Genomic DNA, 22,366 nt, shown 5'->3' with positions numbered 1-22,366 from the left:
TCACAGAAGCAAACCAAGTGAAGTTCTTAGGCCTAAATCTTGACAAAAATTTAAATTGGAAGGTACACATAGATTACTTAGCAAATCAACTGAACAACTTAGCATTTGCAATGTGTATTTTGTCAGGTGCCACAAACATAGATACCAGAAAGATAGTTTATCACTGCTACTTTGAGTCAGTTATTCGTTATGGCATAATCTTCTGGGGAAATTCAGCAAATGTCACTAGGCTCCTAATATTACAAAAGAAAGTAATTAGAAACATGTGTGTTGCAAAAAAACGGGAATCCTGTCGACCAATGTTAAAAAATTTAAAAGTACTATCTATCCCCTCACTTTACATATATGAGATGGTGGTGTTCCTATATAGAAATCAACATACACTAGACAATTTCCGTTTTGACCACAACTACAGCACTCGCCACAGAGATAACTTCAAACTTCCAACACATCGTTTAAAACTTTATGCCCAAACGCCAGAGTATATGGGGTTAAAAATTTTCAATAAAATAAAAGGCAGTAATATATTTAAAATGGAGATTGGTTCACTGAAAAGATTGCTCTTTACTCTCCTGGTGGAAAAGTGTTATTATTCTGTTGATGAATTCATTGAGGACAGCTTCACAATCTGAACACAGGGATTGTAATACATTTATTATTTTATGTACATGTGTAGCTGTAACTTAGAAATGTAAAATATAATGTAAACTTTTGTAGTTCTCTTAAAAAAGTGAAAAAAGTTTCTTTTGTAAACCTTGACATGTCTCCTGTACATCAAATCAAATGATTTGAAAATTGTATGTAATGAGATGAATAAACCACATAACATAACACATAACTGCTGGACTGACCATATTGACAATAATGACATTCTGTTTTCACAAGCACTCACAACCAACCCACTTCCAGCATCACCAGTATACATCATGTTAATCATCTTCATTGAAGCTGGTTCACAGCTGTGATGAATTATTTAAATGTTTTAATGACACCTGCAGCTGTCATTTTTTATTCACTGTATGACTGTGCACAACTTCTGATCTAACGTTGTGTTAGTTGTTTCCTCAGAACATGGTTGTGGATTGTGTTTATATACACAATCATTTCAGCTATTTCCAACAACTTTCGTTTTATATACATAGTTTGCTAGATATGAAAGGAGGCCCATAACTGCTACTGTGCTGATGTTTTACGTGCGAATTTGCCGGTCTGTGTCATATGACTACTAGAGCACACAGGACATTTGCAGTGTCTGAGAAAAATGTAATGAGATTGTAGCCACTTACATGGAATTCTTAGTGGTATGTATGCTATAATTTTGAATGCCAGTTGAAAATTTATGGTAGTCACATATTCAGATGAAATGAAATGTTTACAAAATGGGAAAGCACTTCAACATATAGCAGCCTGAATACGAAACTAGTATCTTGCTAAAGGACCATGCTACAAGATCCTTATGTAACATATGATGTCTGGATTTGAGAGTAAAAGATAAACATTCTGAAGAATACAACTGTTTTTAATATGTAGAACACATGTAAAGTGAGTTTGTATTAAAGTATGCATTTAGCAGTTCATTGTATTCTCAACACAGTCATTTAAATCTATATACAGAGTGGAGAAAAACAATTTGATAATAAGGTCATAAGAGAGTATGGGATGATGAATCAGCAAAATTTCCCAAATAACTTTGGGTCAGAAACACACCACTGTGAAGCTATGGTTATAAAACAACAGCCAACAAGCACAAATGGTGCCACATTCAACTAAGGATATGCTAAATCCATATATAATATAGTAACAGCAAGATAGAAGATGTCAAATTGAACAAAATTTTCCAGGTAACTACTGGTTACTCAGAAATGCACCACTATAGAGATAAGGCCATAAAATGACAGCCAATCAGTGATGAGTGTGTGGAAGAGTGTCTAGTATGTGAATGTGTTTTTAGCAGTGCAGAATTACCATGTGAGTCTGTGACAAAGCAAACTGGGATCTCTTTGCTTCCTCTCTTGTTTTGCCATCTGCCTCCTTCAATTCATTTTATTTTCATTTTTGCCTAATTACCATTAACATGCATGAGTATAATCTGCATTTCCATAAAAGAGAAAGGTTGGCCCTCAGTCTTAAGGAATATAGCACCAGGTCTAATTTTGTGCTTCGTTTGTGTGTGTAATTAATTTGCTAATTTATTTTGACCATTCCTAGTTAATACTTTTCTTATAGGGTGAAATCAGTAATTGTTTCATGACTTTGATTCTATTGTTGACTTATAAACAAATATAAATTCTGTACTAATTATAAACATTTGGAAGAAGAACTACTAGGATTCTTAAGGTATTTATCTGGCTCTATTCAAAAACATATGAGCAAAGCCAGCCCTTAATTTATTTCCAAACTAATTATCAGATTTGTCAAAAGTACTGTTTGTATATCTATTTATTTCATTATTCAAACAAATAATTCAGCCTAATGTTTGTGGTAGAAAGAACTGTTTAAAAAGGAGGAATTTTTCAATGTATACAGTTAATTGAATGAGATATGTTTTAATTGTAAGTTCTATAACATAAACATCAAATAATGTATAGTTTCAGTGCCTATTATTGTGATGATATATAAAGGACCAATTTTTGGTCCCCAATCAGTCCACGACTGATTTTCAGACAGGAATTATGTACAGGTTAAATCAACAGCAAAGCATCATCCTAACAGTGGAATAAGTGTAACATAAATAGGCCATGTGTTAGAACAATTAATGACAAGATCTGTTCAATTTATTTGAGAAATAGTGTCACACATGCCGTATTATTCTGTAAGAACTGTGAACTGTGTAGTTAGGATTTTACTGCTCACAGATGTTCAACAGCAAATTATTGTAGCAGTATGCTGATGTTCCCTGCAACCTATTAATGAGGCTTATCCAGTGGCAGATTCACATATAGGTCCACTACATGAGCCTAGGAGCGGCACCTTAAGGGGAGGCGGCCTTTTTTGCTCTGTACTCATTTTAACCTTTTACGTTGTAAAATAATTGCGCTTACAAACGATAAAAATTTATTAATATTGTTAAACAATTTGCTAGTTTAAATAAGCGTTAAGAACGAAATTCAACAATACAGGCTTGGAAATATACATAGTTTAGTGACTGAATGGAAATTTAACGGATTTCTGTCTGGTATGATCTTCGTGCTTGTTCAAAATACTTTGAAGTAAGTTGTCAGGAGGCAATCTACAACATGATGTTTGAAACGATATTATTCCGAGAATGTTGTTGGCTTCTACTTAACCTTAACATATTTTCCCCATGACAATAATGGGACCCCTGAAAATCTGGGGTAAACTAATCAGTAGTTTCTTAAATACTGCAACATGTGTGGGCCTCAACTCTACTTAAATTTCTTGTAGAAATTGTGGAGAAGTATCAAGTCTATCCTCCATTACTGTAATTAATGTGAAAGCTCTGTGGTCTTCAATATCTGAGCTTTGACTGAATGACACACTTTTAACAGAACATGTTGATACTGGGAATGTTTCACATTTTTAAACACATATTTATACAAAAAGAACATCAGCAGAATATCTAATAATGTGTGAAATACCCTTAACAACAGTTTAAAAGTTTTAATTATTTATTTACTTAATTACTTTTTTTTTAAAGAAAGAAAAAGAAAAAAATATTTTTTTTGTCTCATATATTGTGCTGCTGCTTGCGCGATATCAAAATTCCCACTCTGTGCAATAGAGTAGTAGGTGGCATTGCAAATTTTATATTAAACTTCTTAACTAAGCTTTTTTTTTCTTTGTGGAAAAGCTATTTTTATTTTATGTTGGAACAAAAGGTGCATTTGTGAGTAAACATAACAGCAGCGTTCACACAAATGACAACACACCACTTCAAAAAAGCCAAGACAATGCACAATGACAGTGTAATTGCTGGGTCAGCAAACAAATCAAAAGCATTATGGAATGTAGTAAAAAAATAAATAGGCCCAAGCAAAAATGTTAGAAATCCAGATGACTTTGTTTTAAAAGATGATCAAGGTGTGCTAGTCAGAAATCGTACTTTAGCAAATTACATTAATGACTACTTCATAAATAGTCCAATCAATCTGAGTAAACATTGTTCTAAGATTAGTAGAACATCAATCCCAGAAGAACAAAGTGTTAATTCATTATTGCTACCTCCCACAAACAAATTGGAAGTTAATCGAATAATAAAAACAATGAAGAATAAAATGTCCTCAGTGATTGACGAGATACCTTGCTCAGTCATGATGAGATGTGCTAGTGTCATATCAGACCCACTCTCACACATCATAAACATATCATTTTCAGAAGGTGTCTTTCCTCAACGATTAAAAATTGCAAAAGTAAAACCATTGTATAAAAAGGGCAATATACATGAAGTGGGAAACTATAGACCGATAGCTTTATTATCAGTATTTTCAAAAGTAATAGAGACAGTCATGAAAAACGGAATTACAAATTACCTCGAGAAATTCAATCTATTGTCTGTAAACCAACACAGCTTTCGCAAAGGAATGAGTACAGAGTCAGCCATCACCCAGTTCACTGAAAATATTGTAACAGGGCTAGATAAGAACAACAGTACAATAGGAATAAATTTGGACCTCTCAAAGGCATTCGATACTGTCCAACATGATACCCTGCTAGACAAATTAGAATATGTCGGTATACGAGGAGTAGCTAAAAAGTGGTTTCAGTCATATCTCCATAATAGGAAACAGGTAGTAGAAATTGCAACAGCAAACAGTAAAAACCAAAGTATTGTTTACAGATCGGATATTCAGACTGTGCCAATAGGGGTACCGCAGGGGAGTGTTCTAGGACCTCTCCTATTTCTTCTATACATAAATGATATCAAGATTCCAGTAAATGGTACTCATATAACCCTGTTTGCGGATGACACAAACATTGTAGTAACTGACATAAACCGCGTATTGCCAACATCTGCAACCAGAGCTATAGAATATTTGCAAAATTGGTTTGAAGTGAACAAATTAACCATAAATATCTCTAAAACTAATTATATCCATTACAGGAAAGCAAAGTCATACTCTGATCTAGATCTCAGAATACAAAATAAAGAAATTGTGAGAGTTGCTACCACAAAATTCTTAGGTGTACATATAGATGAAAATTTAGACTGGAAATCCCATATCCGGTATCTCTCGCATAAGTTAAGCTCTGCTTGCTTTGCTTTACGCGTTATTAGCTTTGTATGTAGTAGGGAATGTAGCAGAGCTGTTTACTTTGCTTATATACATTCTGCTATTACCTATGGCCTCATCTTGTGGGGTCATAGTAAGAAAAATCTCAAAACCATCTTCACTCTACAAAAACGAGCTGTTAGAATAATTACCAACAGCTCAAGGCTAACTCCTTCAAAGCAATTATTTAAACAGCTGAATATTCTACCCCTACCGTGCCTCTATATACAGAAAAGCGTAATTAATGTAAAACGAAATATTAACAATTTCCAATCCAACTCGGATCTACATACTTACAACACAAGAAAGTGCAATGACATTCATATAAAAAGAGTTAACAAGGCTTTGGCGCAGAAACAAACAAACATACAAGGAAGCAGATTGTATAACAAACTACCGGTAAAGATAAAAGAAATAAAAAAATTGTCTTCATTTAAAGAAGCAGTATTCAAATTTTTAATGACCAACTGCTATTATAGTGTAAAAGAATACCTGGAATAGCTTCACACTAAACAATTATATTTATGTACTCTGTGCCAATAGTAATTTTTATCTGACTGTTGCTATGATCTAAATAAATAATATGTACAAAAGTGCTAGAATTGTATGTGTTATATCTAAATATCAACTGTGTATTCCATGTAAAGTCTTTCCCATACATCAATGTAAATAATCAAAGTTGCACATGCTATTTCGATGTGGTCTGATGTTATGTAGTCTACTATGCACATCTGTATTTTGTATAGTATTGTTCACCCTATATGTGTGTGTGTGTGTGTGTGTGTGTGTGTGTCTATATATATATATATATATATATATATATATATATATATATATATATATATATATATATATATATATATATATATATATATATATATATAAAAAAAACAAAGATGAGGTGACTTACCGAACAAAAACGCTGGCAGGTCGATAGACACACAAACAAACACAAACATACACACAAAATTCAAGCTTTCGCAACAAATTGTTGCCTCATCAGGAAAGAGGGAAGGAGAGGGGAAGACGAAAGGAAGTGGGTTTTAAAGGAGAGGGTAAGGAGTCATTCCAATCCCGGGAGCGGAAAGACTTACCTTAGGGGGAAAAAAGGACAGGTATACACTCGCACACACGCACATATCCATCCACACATACAGACACAAGCAGACATATTTAAAGTCTTTGGTCTTTAAATATGTCTGCTTGTGTCTGTATGTGTAGATGGATATGTGCGTGTGTGCGAGTGTATACCTGTCCTTTTTTCCCCCTAAGGTAAGTCTTTCCGCTCCCGGGATTGGAATGACTCCTTACCCTCTCCTTTAAAACCCACTTCCTTTCGTCTTCCCCTCTCCTTCCCTCTTTCCTGATGAGGCAACAATTTGTTGCGAAAGCTTGAATTTTGTGTGTATGTTTGTGTTTGTTTGTGTGTCTATCGACCTGCCAGCGTTTTTGTTCGGTAAGTCACCTCATCTTTGTTTTTATATATAATTTTTCCCACGTGGAATGTTTCCTTCCATTTTTTTTTTTTTTTTTTTGACGAAATCCATGCAATGTAAATTGTCTCTGGATGAATAAACTACTACTACTACTGCCAACAAGACTAATTAAACTTTGTAGTCGGTCTTCGCTGCCCACAGAAACCACTAAAATGTTATAAGAATAAGTCGATCCAGCACACCTCACTGCAAGAAATTGCAAAAATTATTTGTTTCTTAAATTAGAAACACAGTGTCAGGAATATTCAGAACATATTTGCATCCCAGCTAAAATTCCGGCAACACGGGCAACAGAAGCCAAAAAAAGGACTGCCCCGTTTTCTTTACGAGACGAATTCCAGCCAACAGGTGTGCTTCTACTGTCCCCTGACTGCAGGGAAACAGGTGACAATGAAATTAAATTATTCTGCATTGTCGTTCTTTCATAGCACAATTATGTCGAGTAATCCGAGTTGGCAGTTCATCGCTCCATGTTTAAGGGAAAAATCTTTGTACTTGTGTGCCGTGTTTAAAGTAAAATGCTTTGTGCTCATGTGTGGTGTAGTATGACTGAATTTGGATACAGTCTTCCTTTCTTTCCTTTTACAATTTTTTTCATTTGTTTTGATTGTTGGTTGATAATTTTGTAAGTGCCTTAACATGAATAACAGTGAAAAAAGCAAATGTGCAAAATTAAGTGGGGTGGCATTTCAGAAATTGTCATAGGAAAGTTGAGAACGAGAAGCCAATGTTAAAAAACACTTGGCAGAGTAGATAAATTTTTCGCAAAAAATGTTGCTATTTCGACTTCCAGTTCAAGTAGCACGGATGATATTTCTGGCACTGCAGCTTTTGTAAGAAAAGTAAATACAGACGAAACAAAAGTTAAAAATGAAGAAAAGAAAATTGTAACCTCGTTAGTGATGGTCCTGCAGAATGATGTGTCAATGAATCAACATTCTCTTACTATGTGGCATTAATCAAAATTGTAACGATGATCTATCTAATTCAAGATCAGTAGGCGATAAAACCAGATATTTGAACAAAAATGTGTTTTACCTTAGACTTTTAAATGGTGAATCAACTTTGAGTGATTTTGTAGTATACTCCTGTAGCACCGGTGCTGTTTTTTGTGCACCATGTAAATTGTTCGGAGGTAATGCCGCAACTGCTACTAATGGTACTGCAGATTGGAAAAATATTTCTAATATTTTATCTCATCATAAGAATTCACTTGAACACAAAAATTCTTTGTTATCACTCTTCACAAGAAAAAAGTCACTTGGAACAATAGATAACCATTTCGAATCGTATGTTGAGACAGAAAAAATGTACTGGCGCAGTGTGTTGAAAAGGGTGTTTGCAGTGTTGAAGAAGCTCACAAGTCGTGGACTTCCCCTACGTGGACACGTTGAAAGATTCCATTCATTACATAATGGTCAATTTATGATGTCTCTTGAACTTATAGCCGAGTCTGATCCTTTTCTCGCAGAGCACATTGAATGATATGGAAATCCAGGGCAGGGACATGCAAGTTATCTTCCTTCAACAATCTGTGATGAAATAATAGAGTTTCTTTCTGAACGAATAAAAAGAATTATCATAAGTGATATAAAACAGGCCAAATATATCTCTATAATGCTAGATTCTACTGTGAACATTTCACGTATTGCTCAATTATCTTTCATATTAAGATATGTGAACGAGAATGGTGAACCTGTTGAACGTTTCCTTTTGTTTTTACCAAACCCAGGACACAACTCCTAAAACTTAGCTGATGCCGTACTAGTCCTGTCTACAAATTCCATTGATATAACTGACTGTAGAGACCAGTCATATGACAACGCAAGCAATATGTCAGGAACCTACACTGGTTTGCAGGCACGCATTAAAAGAACGAAATTCGAAAGTGCATTGTGTGCCTTGTGCAGCATATACTTTGAATTTGATCGGCACTAGTGCTGCAAGGTGTTGTCAGGAAGCATGTTCATTTTTCAGTGTAGTGCGAAACCTTTATAGTTTTTTCTCTGCTTCTACACGGCACTGGGATAAACTTCTTTCTTTCATGAAAACAGGAAGCAAAATGGTAAAAAGTTTATCAAAAACATGTTGGACAGCAAGAAAGGAAGTGTGTGTAAGTCCATATGAAAACTGGGAGGGCATTATCAATGCCCTCACACATATTACCAATAATACGTTTGAAAAACCACTTGTGTGAAATGAAGCTTCAGCTTTATTGAATCAACTCGGCAGACTAGAAACAGTATTCATGATGACAGCTGGAAGGACATACACCAGAGATTTAATAGTGCAAATCTGAAATTGCAAAGTGTAAATATTGATAATAAAATAGTGGATGAATTATATGAATCACTTGTAGGATTTATTGCATCTGTTCGTGGCATGTTCGACTATTATGAAAATAAATCCATGGAGGTTGTGACTGATATAGACTATGAATGCACCTATAAAAGGTCACTAAAACGCAAACTTCATGATGTCAAAGAAGCGGATTCTGAAGAAGTTTTTCTGACTGGAAGGGAAAAATTTAGAGTCGAAACATTTCTCCCAGTACGCGACAACTTGTACGCCGAATTAGTGAGGAGGAAGGAAAGGTATAGAACACTGTTGGACTACTCCACAGTTTTCAGTAACCCTAAGAACAGTTCACCTGATGATATTGCTGAATGTGCAGCAAAGCTCCAAGCGTTGTATGACACAGATTTAGAGCCTTCCTTTCCCAGTTAATGTGTACATTTCGCGGAACTTTTGAAATCTTGTGAGATTAGTGATATACCAGTCGAAATGAGTAAATTTTTATGATAAGAGAGGTTTCAGTCCGTGTTTCCGAATGTTGGCATTGCTCTCAGAATATTTCTATGTATGGCACTTACAAATTGTTCAGCAGAACGCTCTTTTCCGGCCCTTAAAAAAACTGAAATCATGCTTGCGTTCCAAGTTGTCTGCGGAGAGACTGAATGCCTTGTCCATTCGTCACATTGCAGCCGACCTCCTAACTGATAACTATCTGAACTGTGAAGATATTATCAACGAGTTTTCTGCTGCCGTCAAAGACAGATGCAAACTTTGCTGACTGGTGAGTTTGTTTATTTATTCATATTAGTTTTAAAAATTTAAGATTATAATGTGATTTTTATTATAACTTAGAGCACATTCACTGGATTTACAAACTACGTATTACCTGTTTATTTTACAGTTGCCAATGGCATAACGCGGAACTAAAACTCGTTTACATGCAGATATGACCGAAGGCGCCCGACAATACTAAACAATACCCGAATGACCAGGGCCGCTCGGTGCTGTACAGTCAAGTCAAACTGATACTGCAGTATATCACAACTGATGCATATTCTTGGCGTCTGCTGAAATGTATAGTTATCACGGAAATATACGTTATCGGAGAGTATGCTCAGATGAAAAAGTGTTAATAAATAACGTAGTTCAGTTCTGTCGATAAATACGTAAAAGCTTTGCTAATATTGTTAGAAAGAGCTATGGTGAGAGCAGTATCTGCAGTACAAAACTGTTCAGCCCTTACATGAATTAACCTTTAACTAACATGATGCTGTCTATTTGACCGCGCTTTTGCCAACAATTGTGATTTAACCACTTCCCTACCCATTACTGTGGCCGTCGGCTCGTTATCTTCGAGTTTAGTTGTGAGTGGACCGACAACGCCTGTTGTATTATTCCAGGGCTTCTATAATGTGAGTGACGTCCTTTTGAAAATCGCTCGCGATCATTTCGGCCGGACTACGTTGTTTGTGTAATTTTTTCTGCAAATTACTTTCCTTACATGTTCTCGATATTTTCCATTTCACAGCTTTTGAGATGTGGCAGAACCTTGCTATTCTACAGGTAAAGGAGCTAATGCAAGTAGCAGACAACGTGTGAACACTTCAAACCGAAACTTTGAGGCAACTGTGAACAGATGGATGGGGGAATCAGGCGATAGTGACTGTGACGATAATCCTGAAGAAACTGAACCCATTGTGAGTGAGTGTGACACTGTCAGAACAAAGTCCGACAGAAAATTACTCTTGATGAAAGTAGCGATCCATGTGTGAGCAACGGAGAAGCAATTACTTCTATGGCAAGAATCAGTACCACTGGGCCAAAGCACCTCCCATCTGAACTGTTAGAACTCCTCGCCATAACATCATCACGAAATTTCCATTCACCACGCCTCGGGCAAGTACAGAGAGGGCAACAGCCTCAAAGGGTGCGGGGCAAAGTCAGGACATGCGGGGACCAAGCAGCAATCGGTATTGTAATTGTAAACTGAAGCTGCATTGGTAAAGTACCAGAACTTCAAGCGCTGATAGAAAGCACCGAAGCTGAAATCGTTATAGGTACAGAAAGTTGGCTGAAGCCAGAGATAAATTCTGCCGAAATTTTTACAAAGGCACAGACGGTGTTTAGAAAGGATAGATTGCATGCAACCGGTGGTGGTGTGTTTGTCGCTGTTAGTAGTAGTTTATCCTGTAGTGAAGTAGAAGTGGATAGTTCCTGTGAATTATCATGGGTGGAGGTTACACTCAACAACCGAGCTCGGTTAATAATTGGCTCCTTTTACCGACCTCCTGACTCAGCAGCATTAGTGCCAGAACAACAGAGAGAAAATTTGGAGTTTTATGTGATGCAGCATGTGAAAGTTGCTGGATTTGGACGGGTTACTCCTGTAACTGAAATATCAGATCTGAAGATTGTTCTGAATGAACCGAAACTGGTCCTATGAATAAAAATAAATTTTGCAATCAAGACGGATTATAAGTAACATTGGTTCAGCTCAATACAGGCTGTAGAAGATTTAAGGAAAAGAGGAGTGACTTTTGTAGAAACTATAAAAAAAGAATAAGAGAGAGATTCCGCATCCTTCCAACCAAATAAGCATAGGCCAGTTGGTTCGTCTTTGTACTGTTTTACGCAAGGCACCACTCTGTTGTCACATGTGCCAAAGACAAACAAAGCCATTCTTCTTGTCTCTTCCATGTATCATAGCCCCGCTGAGGATTTCACTTCACAGAAACCAGAAATAATATCATACTAGAACACCGCTAAAGAAGATATCGATTAACTGTGCAAAAAGTGTTCCAAATACTCCTGCAGGCGAAGAACTAACGTTGGCCGATGTGTTTATTCTACCGTTTATTGGACATCAGCAAAGTAAATGCATATTTTCTTCAGAAGAGTGGATGAGATGAAGCTTCTGTCGACAGAGGAATCTTCCTGAAAGAGCAGGCTCATAGCCTGGTGTTGAAACATATGCAAAAGCGAGCTCAGAACCCATGACTTCCGCTGGAGTTATGACTAATGACCCGCCGGATTTTAGACCCCGATGCTCCAACAGAAGAACCAGTGGAAGCAGAACTAGGTCCTAGGAATAGGAAAACACGCAGAATCTGCCCATCCAGCAAGAAAAGGAAGATTTCACATGTTTGCTACATCTGCAAGAGACCAATATGCATACAGTGCTGTTCCTAGGTCTGCAAGTGCTGTTGTGAAAAACTGTGATGTGGAGGGCTCTTATTTTTCATGAGGGGTTTTTTTTTTTTACTTTAAAAACGTTACATTTTTTGTTCCATTAGTTCTTCAAGAAGAAATACATAATCCATCGAAGCATTAATTTCATTATTAGCTTATGAAAAACATATAAATGTATTAGTTTATGAGATGTGCAGTAAACATATCTGAATGCCAGTTTATCAATAATTATTTAATGTTAATGTTTTGTATTTTCATGTTTATTTACATTGTATTAAAGACTGCCATATCCAAAAAAGAGAATTTAAAAGGGATTCAAATTGTTAACATTACACACACCTATAATTAAGAGGTCAGAATGACCGCACCATGGTGTTAGTGCCCCATGTTTGCCACTACGTTAGTTAAAGGTATTGTGTACACTAATTATGCAGCATCTAGCTACACAGACCCTAATGCTTTACACGTTAACTATTAGATTATATAACAAATTTGATTTTTCCGCACTAGTCAGTAAAATTATGTAATAGAAATCCAGTTTTGTGTTTGTTCGTCTGTATTTAGTTATTAGGTCGTGCAACGAAATCTTTATTTAATTTTCTTTTCTTACGCTTTCCTATAGATTCACATATCAATATAGAACTTTTTTTTATCTGCTGCACATTCAAGTTCTTAGATAGTAAAATGACAGTTTAATTTTAATTTTGAACGAATCTCTGTAAAAGTACATATTAATTTCTAATGTATGACATTTTCGCTTCAATTTTTAGATCGGAACACAACTTTTTTATTTTCATTTTCAAGAGTTTCGTAAAAAACAGAACATGTTAAAAGTGAATGTATAACAAAAATCCATTGTCTCCTACAAGCTCTGCTGAATTTTTAGGCCATAAAAGGAAAGTTATTTTCCTTGTGTTCGTTTATGTTGTCTTTCGACAGAAGAATGTGTTAACTCAATGCAGTTTTAAGTTTGTTTTATCTGCTGCCATATACCAGATACAGTTCAGGAACCATATCACATTTTGATTGAGCTCGACTAGACCGCTGACGCGGCCTTCAGAACAACGAATAGCAGAGTACGGAAATAGCTCACAGTGCTCCCACTCAAAACAGCAATTGTGAAGTGATCGGGTAGTAGTTATTATTTAAAACATTTATTTTTGTGGGGGGGGGGGGGGGCATATAATATGCTGCGGCGACTTTCTAGTATGCCCGAACTATAGAATAATATGCAGTTGTTCAGAATAACTTTTATTACTTTCACATTTGAAAACACAACGATAAAAATAAACAACTCTAAGTCACTATGCCAACAGTAGCAAAGATTATGCTCTAATAGTCAGCGATAGGATCGCGCTAAACTCACGCGGCAAAGAATGTCAAAGTGTTGCCACATCAGCCCCCCCTTTTTTTTAAAAATCGGGTGCTCCCCGTTTGGCAGGGAAGTTACACTTCACTTGTCTACCTGCTCTTGTAACCATTGTTGGAACCCGATCCTATTCTTCCTGTTCCTCTGTGTGAGTTTTTGGGTTTTCGTCCATGTTCTCTGGCATCACCATGATGGGTTCCTCATTGGGTGAACTTGACACCATGGGTTGAGTGCTGGGAGTGTCTGCGTCGATGTATGTGGGTTTGAGGCGCTCAATGGACACTGTTTCTTGATTGCAATTCTTCTCGATTCTGAACCAGTGTTCACCTCTCTCTATTACTCGGTAGGGACCACAGTATGGAGAAACGAGTGGTGGGCGTACTGCATCGTCTCTGAGCCACACATGAGATGTTTGCGTCAAGTCTTTATGCACAAACACCTTTCATTCCCCATGACTGAAAGGGTTGGTAGGCTGGAGTTTTCTCATTCTGCTGCTAAGTTGTTGTGCAAACTGCGAGTAAAGCTCTGAAGTGGCCAATCGAGAGGATTGTGGTGGGATTAATTCCCCTGTGACTCTCAACACTTCACCATATACTAATTGCGCGGGTGAGCACTGTAAATCTTCTTTCATGATTGTTCATAATCCAAGGAGGACCAGAGGCAGTGCTTCGGGCCAGACAGACGTACTACACCTTAGAGCAGTTTTGAGAGTGCGGTGAAACTGCTCCACCATCCTGCTGCTAGCTGAATGATAACTCATTGTATGAAAATGGTTGAAGCTGCATAACCGCAAAAGTTCCTTAAAAAGCTGGCTCTCAAACTGTCTGCCCCGATCAGTGGTAATGTCGTGTGGTACACCAAACTGAGAGAACCAGGAGCATATCAATGCTTTTGCTACTGACTCAGCTGAGATGTCTCTTATGACGTAGCCTCTGGCCGTCTAGTGAAACGGTCGATGACTGGTGGCTTCCAGCATGTGGAAGTGGTCCCACAACTTCGACATGAATGTGCATAAACCTTGCTGACAGTATTGGAAATTGAGCTACTGGTGCAAAAACATGCCTGCCGATTTTATTGTGCTGACACGTTAAGCACGCACATGCCCAGTTGCGGCAGTCTTTCTGCATCCCTGGCCACACTACTTTGGCGGATACTAGTCTTGCTGTTGCTCGGATTCCAGGGTGAGAAAGATCATGTAATGCCTTGAAGATCTCTCGGCGGTATTCTTCTGGTATGTAAGGTCTTTGTCTTCCTTTCTTCACATTACACCAAATTTCTTCTGGCACATTCGAAATCCAAATGCATTTGAGCTGTAATGCCATTGACTGGCCCCATAGGAGACAGCACAGGAAAGGATCGAGTTGTTGTGCTGTTGCTATATCTGACCATTCTACGGCATTCAAACTAGCACAGTTGTGTGATAAGCAGTCTGCTTCCAGGTTGTTCTTCCCTGCTATGTGACGTATATCCGATGTGAACTGCGTGATGTATTCTATCTGTCCAGTGTGCGATTTGTGCTTTTACCAGTGGGGGGGGGGGGGGGGGGGGGGTTGTCTTAGGGGGTTAGAATGATTATATATGTTACTAGCTTGGACCGTGGCATTACCCATGGTTAAACAGTTACTTATAAATAGATGTTAATACCGAAACTCACTGTTCACATGTATGCACTATCAGAAAAGCCATCTCTTGTTATATCCTTAAATTTACATTATAGGTAAAGCTTATTTACAAAATCATCTACATCCAGGTAGATGAGGGGAATTCAAAAAGTAAAGGCACATTTGTGAAAAGCTGTACTTATTCTGATGATAGAAAACTGAAACATGCGTTATTTTGCTACGTAACCTCCCTGGATTTCAATGCAGTTTTCCCAATGTTTTACGAGTTTTTTTTATTTCATCAGAAAATACATTTTTTGGTTGCATCTGTAACCAATTTTGCACTGCAGCAATGACGTCTTCATCACTTTCAAATCTTCTTCCCTGTAGTGCTTCCGTTAAGGGTCCAAACATGTGAAAATCACTTGGAGCCAGGTCTGGTATGGTGGATGTTCCAGCACCTCGATCTCAACTCCTTTATTGCATTGTCTGTCCATTTGGCAGAATGTGGGCGAGTGTTATCTTGCTGCAGGATGACACCTCTTCACAGTTTTCCACAACGTTTGGATCTGATTACAGGTTTTAGTTTCGTACACAAAACATCACAGCCACCATACAATACAGACCAGGCTCTAAAGCCTCGTTTACGCTGGTGCGACATCTTGCAACATTGTGGCGTGCTACAGAAATGTGGCGTGCATCATCTTGTAGCATGCTACAACAGGCAACATCTTGCGGCATATGCTGCATGCGGTACGTTAATTTGTACCAAAGCAACAGAGTTTGTGCCACATGTATGTCGGTCTTGCAGTATAATGGATGATAAAGTGATCGCAGCGGCGGCCTACTTGGTACTTGCACATGCAGCTGACAATGGAAATGAAAACCAAAGGAAAAGAAAATGATGGTGGAAGAGAAGAGTATTAAAGAAGGTACACGAAATAGTATCCTAGGAACTAAAAACAGACGATGGTGCATTATTTAGTAATTTTACGAGAACGTCGACTGAAGACTTTAATTACTTACTGCAGCTAACTACACCTCTTATTGTAAAGAAAGATAACAACTGCCAAGACAGTATTTCACCAAGAATTCGATGGGTCATCACATTACGATTTTTAGCCACTGGCGATTCATGCAAGTCACTAATGTACTTATTTAAAGTATCATATTCTGCTATTTCCCGCATAGTGCCAGAAGTATGTGAAGCTATTTCATTGTGTTGAAGAATTACATAGAGGTAAGCAACGTTCAATACTGATTTCATTTAAGTAATGTTTTATTGGCATTTTTAAGCAAATTAAAATGGATATTAAAGAACTGTTAAAAATACTTATTTCTAAAATTGAATTAATTCGAGTTCTTCTGTTTCTGTTTGAACAAATTCGTCACAATTATTATTGTCCACATATACAGTTTCACAGCTAGGTTTTGCAACTAATGTTTCGATGCTCGGAGTTTGCTGATCATACTCCCCCAAGGCCACTTTAAAAAGAACATTTGAAAATATGTGCTTGACATATGTGGGAGGTACATGTTCTTCAAGAGATACATCACCGTCATCTTTTGATACTGTGTCCTCTGTGTCACCAGTCTGAAAAAATAGGGAAAGTTATGAGTATGTTTTACTTTTCAGATTCCAAAGGATATTGAAGAATGGCAGAAGGTAGCAAGAAATTTCGAAGTGAAGTGGAATTTCCCTCACTGCATAGGAGCCATATATGGCAAACATGTGCAAATTATGTGTCCTCCGAATACTGGAAGTGAATACATCAACTTAAAAAAAAAAAAAATTCAGCATTGTCCTTATGGCAATTGTAGACACAAATTACTGCTTTCAATATGTAAATGTTGGATGTCAAAGGGACAGTAAGAGAGGGGAGGAGGAGATTGACTTAGAGCGGGAGAGAAATTGACCTTAGCGAAGGGGAGAGAGATGGAGGGAGTAGGAGGTGATAGAGGAGAGAAGCAGATGGGCAGAGAGAAGGCCAGGAGAAGATGGGGAGTGGGAAAAGAAGAAGATGGACATAAGGGGAAGGTAGAGACATCTGGGCAATGCCGAGTTTATTTACCTCATTTATAAAATTAATAAATCTTCATATGTTTTTAATTAACAACTTTGTGTTTTGTGTTGTTTTGTGCTTAATTTTGACACTCTGAAATTAAAAGTGAATGTTAATTTGTTAAATCATTGTATTATGACAAAGCCACAGCAAAGTGTGACCGGTTCAGCTAGTACTACAGTATGTAATTGTCATTTTAACTTACAGAGTTTAGTTGAAGAGACGAGATGAATGAGACTGCTCCTGAAGATTCGAGGGTTTGCCTGTTGGTTTGTCAAGGGTGCTATGGTGCTGAGACTTGATCCAACTTGCTGCAAATTTTTCTGCATCGAAGCAATGCAGTGGAGGTCCATTTATTGAAATGAAAGTAGATTTGTAGGTGTCAGAATTTGTAAGTGATTTCTCTGACCAGTCAGTGCTAAATTCATGGCACTAAATCCGCGTTCACATTTTAGCCATAGATATAGGTATAACTTTGACTGTTTTCACAAGTTCCTTCACAGAATTTGGCATGTGTTGAGGATTTTCTTTATAGATTCGAAAATCTTTAACTAGTGACGCACGTGTGCTTTTACGTAATTTAAAATTCACCTCGTTACACAAGCGAGAAATTGACATGTCACCATAAAACACATGTTCATAATCATCTGAAGGCCATGTATCTGAAATTAATAGGGCTACATCCTAAAAGAAATCCAGGTCCTCAAAGCGGTTTTTTATATTGTCTACCAAAGACTGAAAAAGTTTCTTCTGAAATGTCTGAAATCTGTTATATTCAGCACAAGATGGTTCTTTAATTAATACCCCTTTGAATGTGCGCTTTTCCTCCAACTCTTGTACTATCATCCTAAAGCGTGGCGAGTCATTTGTTTTCAGTGTTTCAAGAGTTCTTATAGCCATGTCAATTTCCTGTTTTGCTTTAAGGACTGAAGAATTTCTGTTCTGCATAAAGAATGGTAATACTTGCAGAATGTCTAGTGCCTCATAAAGCATAACTAATACCATTACAAGCAACAACTTTGTGAGATGTTTCAGTAAACCTTCAAATTTAGATCTCTCCTGAGTTGATCTGAAACCATCATTTATCAGTTTTTCAAAAAGATGGACAAGAGAACTATGACTTTCAAGAAGAGTTCGAACAGCATTAAATGAGGAAGCAACCAAATCTACACGAAAAATACGGCCTAGTTTTAATAGCTGCGAGGATAATTCTTGTGAAACACTTTGTAGTAGTCTCTGATTTTTGGGACTTCGAGAAAACACAGAATATAAGGAATCTAAAAAAACCTGTATGTAGTATACATCTGCTACATCATTCATAACATCGTGGACAGCTAATTCCACTTTGTGGTTCATACAATGAACGACAGTTAAATCCTTATGTAAATGACTACGCAGTAGAGCGGCTACACCTTTGTAAGGTGCAAGCATTGTTAACGTACCATCTGTTGCAATACCTACAAGGTCATTTTTTAGTACATCATTTGTAATGCCATACTTTTCAAGAGCTGCTAACAGTGTGCTGAAAATGCATTCTCCTGTCCCACTTTCTAGTTCAACAATGTCAAAAAAATAATTGCAAGCAACTCCCTCAAAGGACAAATGTAAATATATTATTAAACAAGTTTTATTGGAAACCGTTGTACTTTTGTTGATCATGATACTACAGTTTGTACCTGATTCTACAAGGAAGTGAGCAAGATTCTTTTTCATTTCTTCTCCTACAAGCATAATGATATTTCGGCATGCATGGTCAGAATGAAGCATATTACCGATTCATAAACCATTAAGTTTTTGTAGTTCGATTACTGCAGGATATTATTTGAATGATAATTTCTGTTTAGCTATTACATATGCAGATCTGAACAATGAAGCAGTTGCGATTACTTTTTCTTGATGCTGCTTTCCCCACAACTTTTCACTTTCACTCACGCATTTTTCTAAACTTTTCTTTTCTTTTATACTCATGATTTCTAGGCACTTAATGTGTGATTTGTACTTTGCATGATCCCTGATTTTATCATTTAGTTTCTTGGCGTTATTAGCAGAAACACCAGCTAAAAATGCGTTATCGATACGCACACGTTTACTGCTTTCCACCTTAAGTTCACATACTTGTGAACATACTGTGCTTATTACTAAGTTTTTGTCATTTACAGACAGCCACAGCTTAGTCTTTTGCCAGTTTTGAAAACGTGATAAGGCAACACAATTTCCTACTATAATCTCAAGAGTACTGTTACTCCCATTCCTACTTTGAGACGTGTCACAGTTTTCAGTCACCGGAGATTCTCTTCCCCTGTATTGGCACCATCATTATTGTTTTCTTTTTTACATTCACTGTCTATTTTAACTCTTTTAGCACCAGTATCCTGACTGCCAGAGTTTGTACACGTATCAGGTAATGAGGCAACGAACGAACAGCACCAATTAATTTGGAGTACGCGATGCTGGGGAGCCTGTGTTAAGATCCACCCATGAGGTTCGCGGCTAGCGAAGTCAGACTGTCCAATCCTGTCTGGTAGGTACCGTAGCTCACTTCGCACTACTTTGTGCTTTCGTCCCAGGCGCGTTAGTCCGCGCCATACCGTTGCCAAAAGGTGGCCTAACGGTAAATGTTCGCACAGGTACCGAGCCGGTCACCACCCTGTGTCAGGGCCCAGGGTGGGAATTTCAGCCCCCAGCTCACCCAACTCTGCGGTACAACTGCTGCGGTATGACTGCCACACTACTTCCCTCGCAAGCTCGCAAGTAAACGGATGACGCACCTTAGACGAAAGCAACAGTGACAACACGAGAATGATGATTTAGTTCTAAATGTTTTGAAATGCTTAACTACTACATAACACTTTTTCAGAATTAATAAGCAAACATATTAATAGTAAGACTATATTAAAAACTTTCAGTGTTTGGCTCCACAAATTTAAATTATATGTAAAGTTTTACTCCAGTGCGTGGGAAATAAACATCCCAGGTTGGGATGCATAAACTAAAACCAGAGGAGGGATCCCCCCCCATCCCCCCCCCCCCCCCCCTGCAAATCGCACTCTGTATCTGTCTACATTGCCGTGGTGAAGCAGGGTCTGTGTCATGCTCAAAGATGGCCACTAGCGGTTTATGGTCTGTGAAAATTGTGAAATTTTGCCCCTCTATCCATGAATGGAAGTGCTTGAGTGCAAGGTACATGGCTAACAGTTTGCGGTTGATAGCGCTCCACTTTTGCTGCCTTGGGTCCAAGGTTTTTGAAAAAAGGCGAGTGGCTGCCATTCACCACTAAGTTCCTGTTGCAGTACCACTCCTACTGCTGTCTGGCTTGCATCGACCATAATCGCCAAGGACAAATGTACTCTTGGGTGAGCCAGCAAGGTCGCTTGTGACAAATGTTCCTTTAATCTATGGAACGCTGACACAGCCTCTGAAATCCATGGTGTTACATGGTTTCCTGTAGTATTTTTCCTATGAGTAGAGCCGTGAGTGGTTCTCGGGCTGTCGCTAGGTGAGGTAAATGGTGGCAGTAGTAGTTGAGCATGCTGAGGAATTGGCGAAGTCCTTTGTATGTTATTGGGAGGGGCATCCATTAAACTGCTTCCACACGTTCAGGCGGTGGTGACAGACCTGCTGCCGAGACCACATATCTGATAAATTTGACTGCCTGTTTGCCCAATGCACACTTTGCCTTGTTACCGTAACTAAGATGCCATAGCATTCAAACCGCTGTAAAAGCAATTGCAGGAATTCTTTGTGTTCTTCAGTCGATGAGGAGTAAACTAAAATATTGTCCATGTAACAAAAAATGAATGGCAGCTCTCGTGGCACTTCAGCATAAACCACTGCCAAGTTTGGGCTGCGTTTCTTCGACCAAATGGCATAAAGTTGTATTCAAATGGGACAAACCGTGTGATCACTGCAGTTTTTTGAACATCTGCTGGTGTCATTGGAATTTGTAAGTACGCTTTCACACAGTCTGTCACACTGAAGATGGTAGCATTGCTGATATTATAATTTAAATCCATCACATTGGGAGCAGGATACCGATCCAGAATTTTTCAAGAATTTAGTGCCCTATAATCACCACATATCCTCCAAGAATTGTATTTTTTAAGAACCATGTGGATGGGTGAAGCCCATGCACTGTCTGACTGTCGCAGGAGAGCTTCTGTAAAGTTTGGAAGGTAGGAGACGAGGTACGGGCAGAAGTAAAGCTTTGAGGACGGGGCGTGAGTCGTGCTTCAGTAGCTCAGTCGGTAGAGCACTTGCTCGCAAAAGGCAAAGGTCCCCGAGTTCGAGTCTCTGTCCGGCACACAGTTTTAATCTGCCAGGGAGTTTCAAGTCCATACCAGTTTGGAATCAGGTTCGAGATGTAACGCCAGTCATTTCTCACCATAAGTGGGGATTACAGAGTTGTTGACAGCAGTGAGCATGTGATGTGACGTACTTCTTTGGATGTCACTATTTCTTTTAGGATACACACTAACCTCTGACCCTGTATCAATCAGAAACTTCTCTCCAGATATAAGGCATTGGATGAATAGTCTGTCCGATTTGCTAACCATAGATATTGTTTTCTTAGAACCGTTTCATTTTCCTCCTGTGTCCAGGCACCTAAAAGATTGATGACAAACATTCGCACCCATTAATGTCCATCTCCAAAGTTTGGAAAGCTGCAGGGTTGGGTACACTGATGAGCAGAATCACGGAAGCGTTTGTGATACCAGCACCAGTGTTCTGACTGGCTCTGAGGTATGTTATTCCTGCATCTTTTCCAGTGTCGGCTTTGTAAATGTTGTTGGTGCTTGGCGACTTGGACGTTAAGTTTTGCCACTTGTGCTACCAACTGTTCCATGGCGGATTGTTGCGATGTGTGCTGGTGCTGAGAGGAAGTAATGCCTGAATCGGAATCCATGGTGTCTGACTCCATATTGCTGTATACTCCTGTGCTTCTATTGTGGTTTTGTCTTAAATTATTTGCTATGGTGTCTGCCTTCTTTGCTAATGTCATTAACGGTACTTCTGTTTGTGCGGCGATGATGGCGCGGATGTTGGCTGGCAGTTTATGTAGCCACAGTACCCGTAAAGATTGTTCAGGAAGCAAATCTGGGCCCTTCAATATGCTTAATGACCT

The 22,366-nt window shown here is 38.2% G+C and overlaps 1 protein-coding gene across 1 annotated transcript; it reads right to left on the bottom strand.

Annotated features, from left to right (window-relative positions):
- Nucleotides 1–17,688: 17,688 nt before the first annotated feature.
- LOC124795668 (E3 SUMO-protein ligase KIAA1586-like) lies at nucleotides 17,689–19,011 on the bottom strand. The gene is made up of 2 exons (XM_047259741.1): nucleotides 17,974–19,011; nucleotides 17,689–17,928 (listed from the first exon to the last, which is right to left on the bottom strand). The coding sequence occupies exons 1-2, from the start codon at nucleotides 19,009–19,011 to the stop codon at nucleotides 17,689–17,691; spliced, it is 1,278 nt and encodes a 425-aa protein (XP_047115697.1).
- Between the last annotated feature and the right edge of the window lie 3,355 nt (nucleotides 19,012–22,366).

The sequence above is a fragment of the Schistocerca piceifrons genome, chromosome 4 (assembly GCF_021461385.2).
Source record: "Schistocerca piceifrons isolate TAMUIC-IGC-003096 chromosome 4, iqSchPice1.1, whole genome shotgun sequence".
NCBI lineage: Eukaryota > Metazoa > Arthropoda > Insecta > Orthoptera > Acrididae > Schistocerca > Schistocerca piceifrons.
The sequence above is the reverse complement of the archived record's forward strand: the minus strand, read 5'-3'. Positions and strand labels throughout refer to the sequence as shown.

What these genes read in the sequence shown, in the direction of transcription:
- LOC124795668 (XM_047259741.1), bottom strand. Translation starts at nt 19,011, where the DNA reads ATGCTTCATTCTGACCATGCATGCCGAAATATCATTATGCTTGTAGGA. An exon ending in AGAAACTTTTTCAGTCTTTG is followed by an intron (nt 17,929 to 17,973) that starts GTAGACAATATA and finishes GATTTCTTTTAG; the next exon opens with GATGTAGCCCTATTAATTTC.